The following is a 7,396-nucleotide window of genomic DNA, read 5'->3' on the forward strand; positions in this document are numbered from 1 at the left end:
CTGTCTCTTGGGGGGGTTTATGAAACAAAGTAGCCTATATTTTGTGGATGTACAGCTACATTTTTCATGTAAGTTTGTGTAGTTTTAAAACAAACATTTATTTTTCATATTGCACCAGTACAGTTAATGAGCAACCTGTACTTGTGTGCTTGTTTGTTCTGTCTAAAATGTTTATTTTGGAAAAAAGAGGTTAATATAAAAAATATTTTTTGTCCGATTTATCGAAAAAATAATCGGCCGATTCATCGATTTTTTAAATAATCGTTAGTTGCAGCCCTAGTTGATTTAAAAATGCCTTTGCTGCAACTCTTTGAATGATAAAACATCAATAGGGGTACTAATAATTGATTTGATGCTAAAAGAGTACAAATTCAAACACAGGGATTCATTTTCTTTTGTCATCTGCATATCTTCTAAAAAGTTGCACATAAAACTTCATATCTTTCTACCTTTCTTTTTATAATTTTTTCACTTCAACAAAATAAAACATCATGTTTGGATCCAAAAACTATTTTAAATCAACTGGTCCAGTGCCAGACCAGCAGCACTTCAATAATTAATTTCTGTTTGTTGTTTTTTTTCTACAAGAAAAGTTGGACAGAATTCATAGCTTCACCTCTATCTGTGGAAAGTATAAAAAGGTTTTATGACAAGACCCCAATTAAAAGAAAAATGGAGGGGTCATTCATTTATAATAAAAAACAATCAAGGAGAGGCAAAAACAAAACCTTAAAAAAAGATGCCGCCTACTTCTCTTCTGCAGATAAGTGACATTTTCATTTTAAGACTGGGAGCGTTAAAACAAACTCAACAACCTCTCGAATTTAAAGTTAGATAGAATGACTACAGAAAAACTAACTTGTTTAAAACTTTCATGAAACTATAAGCACACGTGCACAATTATTAAGATAGATCAGAACAAAATGAGAATCAAAGAAAAAAAGTGATAAGTTGATGAAATAAAAATGATTCCAAGCATGCAGAACCTTTTTTGCAGGATAAAAATGTGTCTTAGAGTCACTGTTAGTTTTAACTAATAAAAAATCTGGTTAATAATCAAGCAGATTAATTCAATCACTTTCCTGCTAAAACCTGTTCCAGCATCAGGATCCAAATGTAGGCATAGAGTAAACAAACATTAAAAAGTAAAGCAAAAAATGTAGTTTGTTTTTCTTCCTTTTCCTTACACATGCATTTTTCATCAAGACATGTACATATTTTAATTTCCATTTCAGCCCCTCTTTTTCTTAAATTGTATACATTTCTGGTACTAGAATCCCATCTTCTATCGTCATTTTTAAATAAAGATGCTAAAAGTCTCAGCTCAGCTAACCCATAACATAGTGGTAGGCAGCCATCTTTGCTGGAACTGTGGCTGATCTGGTAACATGTAGATTTGATGCAGTCTAACCAACCGATTTCTGAACTATTTTCATATATAAAGCAGGTCATCATCATGCTTCCTCTGTTTCTGCGCCATTGATTCATTAATGCTGAATTGACGATTACATGAAGTTGTTTGTCATTTGGGGTCCTTATACATACACACTGTAATATTATGGTGTAGCACAGTATGTTTAACTGCGCCACACTCCTGACAGAGTACCCATAATGCTTGAAATGCTGAGGCTTTCTAGTTTACTAAAGTCATACAAAAATGTTTTGACGGAGCGTCAGGTACCACCAAAAATCGCTTCGAGGTCAGAAAGCATCAGAATTACTGCATGTATAAGATTCTCTACATTATAAGATGCACTTTTGAGAAAATTTAAGGCTTTTATGTGCACTTTATATTGTGGAAAACGCATAAAATCATGAAATTCAGAAAGTCCTATTAGACCATCGATGGAATCTTTCAGGACTAGTTTTCTGTGAGTAAAAAATAGGCTTTCTTAACTATTAGACTTCCAGCCAAACTCTACACTCGCCTGCTGTTGTGCACAAATTAGTCTTTTAAGTTCACCCTTATTAGAGGATAAAAAATGATTAATGAAAAATGCATTAGAGGCCCAAAATGGTTGTCAAGCTGACAAGTTACCTTGATCTTTGTGTCGACGCTGAGCAGGGTGAACAGCGTGTTCATATCAATTAGAGCTTGCCTGGTCTCTCTGTACACTGTTCCCAGGAAGTTGAGGGGAAGTGAGAGCTGGAAGAGGAGGCCATTCACCATCACCAAGTCTCCCACGGTCATAGTACCTACATCAATGCAACATAACGGTTTACAATCATCAACATTTTATCACATCAAAACAGCAAGGTTGAAGTCATTCCATTGAAATTTTATGGCCAAAACACTTTTTAAGAACGTGATAAATGGTTTTCAAAAATCTTTACAGATTAAAATTGTAGCAAGCATTGCTGATCAGCCAACTTTACCCTGACAGCCTTTTAAAAAGACCTGACTTCAAAAATGACCAGTTTAATAAAAAGTGTCCATAAGTGTCTATTTTAATCAAAAGATAAATCCAGCTGCTCTGTGAATGCCTTGGGTGTTTGTCAGAGAACATTAGTGAACAAAAGGCATCATGGAGACCAAAGGACACATCAGAGAGTCCAGGAACAAAGGTGCAGAGATGTTCTTGGCAGGGTTACCCAACAAAACATCATTCTACGCCTTGAACATCTTTTGGAGCTGTGTTTATTCCAACATCTTCAAATGGAAAGAGCATAATTTTTTCGTTCCAAATAAGGAAAAATGTAATTTCTTTTTATGTTTTAAAGCTGACTCGGGTTGGTTGGTTCAGGCTTGAATGACTTGTAGCTGTAACTAAAGCTAAAGTGGTTCCACTCAGGATTCACAGAAATCAGCAAATCGGTAGAGACTCGAGCCAAAGTGGAAGTATGTCAGCAATCGCCAGGATAAATGTAGTCCGATCAGTGCTGGTGGAAAGAGGTAGGAAGAGGAAGCAGGATGCTTCCTATCCATGGTCTATTTAGCGTTAAGGTGACAGAATTAGGCACAGCCCATCGCATGGAGTTTACTCCATGAGACATAAAATTCTAAACATCTTCATGTGTTTTGGTTTTCAAGAAGGATAATTTTATAAGTTTGTGACATTGTGTGAATTTTGTTTTTGTAGTTCCTTTCCAGAAGGCATCACCCATGTGTGTTTCAAGTCATTAACCCTGGACAATGTTTACTGTGATCCCACGAATGGTGAAGGGATAGTACTAACTCAGGGGGTGGGTGGGAACTTTTTTTGTGTGCTTTGTTAGTAAAATAATAATAATAATAATAGAATAAATAATTTTTAAAAATCTATGAAATCATGCAACATTTCACCTCAAGTACTTCCTTCTGAATAACTTTGATTCAGTCCATCAGAGGAAGCTTCGGGCAGTAAAATGTGAAAAAAACGATAGAGCATCTCAGCCCCCTGTGATTTCATTTTCTGCATCAAGGCTATTTTACTTCCTATTCATGTCACTTTTTCATGCATGCTGTGCTTTGTTCTCATTTAGCTTCCATAATGGAGTTCACCCTGGGTTTTATTTGGCAGTTTCCTCTTTCTGGTTTTGTTTTAATTTCTTTTTTAAAACACTCACATTGAAAGATTCTATATCAATGAAATTCCAAGTTTAAATTTTCCTTCATATTTACACTTTATATTTACAGCCATTCCAAATTACACAATTTAGTAATGGCTGACATTGTCAAACCAGGATAGTTCCTGGTTTGACAATGTGCCCCCAAAAAATAAGCCTCATTTACATTTAATCACCATATAAATTACTCACCTGCTGCAATTCCTTTGCTTGCCAGGACCATGATTCCAGTGAGGCCAACACTAAAGATTGCACTCTGGCCAAAGTTGAGCATAGCGAGCGTGGACGTGGTTTTTAAAGAGGATGACTCATAGATCTTCAGGAAGTCATCATACCTTTCAGCTTCGTACTTTTCATTATTGAAATACTGCAGATGAGATGAGAAACATGAGGGGAGAGAAAGGAGCACGGGCCAGGGAGGTGAACAAATTGAAAAAGGGGAGGAAGGGAAGTGCAAGTTTAGAGAGGAAGAGGGAAAGGCACAAATATGGTTGAGGGGAAAGGTTACAGAAGCATGGAGAGCTGTGTCAGGCAGATACACACTTTAGCTCCAGTCTGCCTCAAGGCTGCATTTGTTCTCAGCGACCGCTCCGAGCGGCGACTGTGTCTCAGTCGGCCTCTAAAGCACTTTTTCATGTCTGTGTCTTCATCTGCTCCCAACTGATTTTAAAAAAGGACATGAAGGCGATGGAACAGAATCCAAAGCCTGCTTTGCTAAACTGGCAACAGATCTGAATATGTGACAGGGCAGGGCGACTGTGGCACAAACAACAGTTACAGAGATGAGGCACTGAAGCCTAATCATTACCTCTGAATGAATATTACAGCTGAATAATCATCACTATGATGTTTTTCTCTGTGCATTTACATATGTAGCAGCTTCCACAGACACCTGCATTACAGCACTAATTATGATTAATACAGATATCATTATGAGAGAATAGCTTGTGCATCAGCCACAAACACACTTTAGAAGTTCCATGGATAAAACAAAAGAAAACAAACCACAACTGTGCTGCCAATTACTTATTATCACACAACTAGTGTTTGTTTAGTTTGCTCTATCATCTCCTTGCTCCAGTTAAGTGGACGATTGGCTCCTCGTGCTAATGACAGTGAAGCTACACTGTTGCCAACTTACAGCAGATTTGCATACAAGAAAAAGCAGTGAAATCGAAAAAATAAATCAGAAAGTAGCACATGGAAGACAAACTGATGCAGTGCTAGGCACCGCGTTCAGGTTCTCATACAGCCCTTTGTGGAAGTGGAACGGATTTATGAGTGGGTGGAGATCTAATTACATATGCACACTCACAGCTCAGAGTGATGCTAAATCTGGCCGCATTGACACAGATGACACAAAATAACACAGAACAAGATGTTAAGGAAAACAGGACACAAAATCACACAGCAAAGAAAATAACACTGAAACCAAATGTATTTGGAATGGCGACTGCAGGACACAAAAGTATGTCTTCTAAAAAACACAAGATGTTTCTTTGAATTTCCAAGGAAAAACTGGGAAAACGTGCACTGGCTTTAACATCAGTTTACACGATCTCATCTAGATTCATCCTTTACATTTTCTAGATTTCTCATGGATTAGCATTATCCTAGAAATCTCTTTATGATTCTGCTGATTTTCATCATCAACGTCTCTGATTTAAAGCAACCAGTCAGAGACTCAAAAATCTGAAGTTAGCGTCACAAAAAACACTAAATGAGAAAACACGAAAAGAGTTAACCCAATGGTTAAATCTAAGTAAATAAAAAAATAAAAGAATGTTCTAAAAAAAAAAAAAAAAAAAAGTATTTTCTTTAAAAAGGTGAGGGCAAAATTTTATTATAACAGGAAGACTGTTTCACCCTTTTGAATAAAGTAAAGGGGAAGGCTACTCCACATAAATGTAAACATAGAATTATATTTAAACAGGACCATTAAAAAAGGAAAACAATGCAGAAGAAGCTTAAAAGCTTCAGCGAATCAACAGTCAGCTAGACGCCAAAATATTAACCTACAGCAAGAGATGTGACTTAATGGGAAAAACATCTCAGAGTCCAGGAATTCTCAGTATATTGGTCATGATGGGCTTAGATGTAAGTTTCTATTTACATCTTTTTTAATTAGGAAAATCAAATAACTCAATGGAAGGACAGACCAGGAAAGGGGAATTTGTTGATTTGAATGTAATGAAGCCAAAAACAACTTAACCAGATTAGTTAATAACAAAAAAGTAAAAACGAATAAATCAGAGAAAGAAAAGAAAAGCATGAAGATAGATGTTTCTGAAGCCTGGGTTAGAGGTTTGCCAACTCACCTTCACAGTCTCATAGTTAAGCAGTGAGTCAATAGCTGCATTTCCTGCTGCGTTGTCTGCTTTGTTCATCTCAATACGGAAACGAGTCCTGTGTGCAGAGACACGTGTACGGTGACCCCAGTGCTTTCATTAGTACGCTTCAGCCAGTAGGTGACATTTTTTTCTCCTTGTAGCACAAGGAGCCACTGAGGTATTTACAGAGCTTGCCAAGGAATAACAATCCTGACCTATAGACAGACAGAAAAGCCATAGAAATCTTCCTACCTCCACTGAGTAACAAGGATTGTGAATACAGTATACGCTGACAAGGTGCCCAAGGCCACTGCTGCAAACTGTCCACCACACTTGTAATACTGTGGAAGAGAAGAGCAAGATGGAGCATCTTTATATGCAGTAAACTTTCAGAAAGCACGTCATGGACAGTGACCCAACTGTATCAGGGCTTTAAAGGTTTTTAGCCATTCCTGTATGAAACTGGGTTTCACTAACAGAGAAAACTATAGGAAATGAATAATCATGTTAAGGTTTTCACTTGGGTAATGAAGTCTGTTCACATTTCAGAAAATCTGTTATACTTGGAAACTTGGATTCTGTGGTGTCTAAAAAGACTAGGGGTGTGGGTTTATTGGGAACATGGAGGACATTAAGTGGCTCCAAAAGCTTTGGGATTCATCAGTGATGCTAATGGACTCAGATTCCAAAAGAAATCCAGATTTCATTTACATTGCAAATGAGACATGAAGGCAGAAAATGATTTCCAGACAATCAGCTGCGAGGAATGTCAAGGTGAAATGAATAGGCAGATGACAGGGTATTGTCACCATCTCTTACATCTGTGTTCCTTGGAATATCCAGCAAAATGAACCTGATCTTTAAATGCTCACTGCAGATCAGCTGGTTGATCTGCACTAAAAGATAACTCTCTCTCTCAGAACTCCAAGCAAAGCTTTTCTATACAGTATACATTTATTTATATTCCAATACTGACCAAAATGCCACCGACGAGGGCCATCTCAAAAACTGTGGGTCCTAGATTGAAGACGAGAGCGCTGAGGACGAAGGAGATGCCCCTTGTGCCGCGGTCAATCGCCTTGGACAGCGCCCCGGTCTGGCGGCTAAGGTGGAACCCCAGATCCAGGTTGTGCAGGTGCAGAAAGACGTTCTTGGCGATGCGTCGGATGGAGCTCTGGGCCACCTTGCCGAACACAGTGTTCCTCAGCTCGTTAAAGAATGCAGCACAAGCCCGGGAGACACCATCTGAGGAGCAGAGGAGACGAGGATCTTTAAGAACACCTGCTGTGAAAAGCAGGGAGGTTTAAACGGTACAGAAATCATGTGTGACCGCGATCTAAAACACAGATAAACGTTCTGAAATAAGATAAAGATGTGATTTAAACGTTAACGCCCAGAAATAAATGAAGGTATACTGAGGCAGATGAGATTTTCGGGCCTTTTGACTGCACTAAGGGAAAGGCAGGATGAGGTGGAGGGACCAATCTTTCAAATCATCTCTGGCCTGTAAGCGCTGCAGC

At 38.1% G+C, this 7,396-nt stretch overlaps 1 protein-coding gene across 1 annotated transcript in view; it reads right to left on the reverse strand.

Moving 5' to 3' along the window:
- abcb7 (ATP binding cassette subfamily B member 7) overlaps positions 1-7,396 on the reverse strand; it is a 44,751-nt gene that overhangs the window by 13,729 nt on the left and 23,626 nt on the right. The window contains exons 6-10 of the mRNA XM_015400851.1: positions 6,853-7,121; positions 6,129-6,217; positions 5,865-5,952; positions 3,739-3,913; positions 2,039-2,196 (exon numbers count right to left, since the gene is read on the reverse strand). Coding sequence (XP_015256337.1) covers positions 2,039-2,196; positions 3,739-3,913; positions 5,865-5,952; positions 6,129-6,217; positions 6,853-7,121 — 779 coding nt within the window. The remainder of the gene's footprint in view (positions 1-2,038; positions 2,197-3,738; positions 3,914-5,864; positions 5,953-6,128; positions 6,218-6,852; positions 7,122-7,396) is intronic.

This window comes from Cyprinodon variegatus, unplaced genomic scaffold (genome assembly GCF_000732505.1).
Source record: "Cyprinodon variegatus isolate N-32 unplaced genomic scaffold, C_variegatus-1.0 Scaffold31, whole genome shotgun sequence".
NCBI lineage: Eukaryota > Metazoa > Chordata > Actinopteri > Cyprinodontiformes > Cyprinodontidae > Cyprinodon > Cyprinodon variegatus.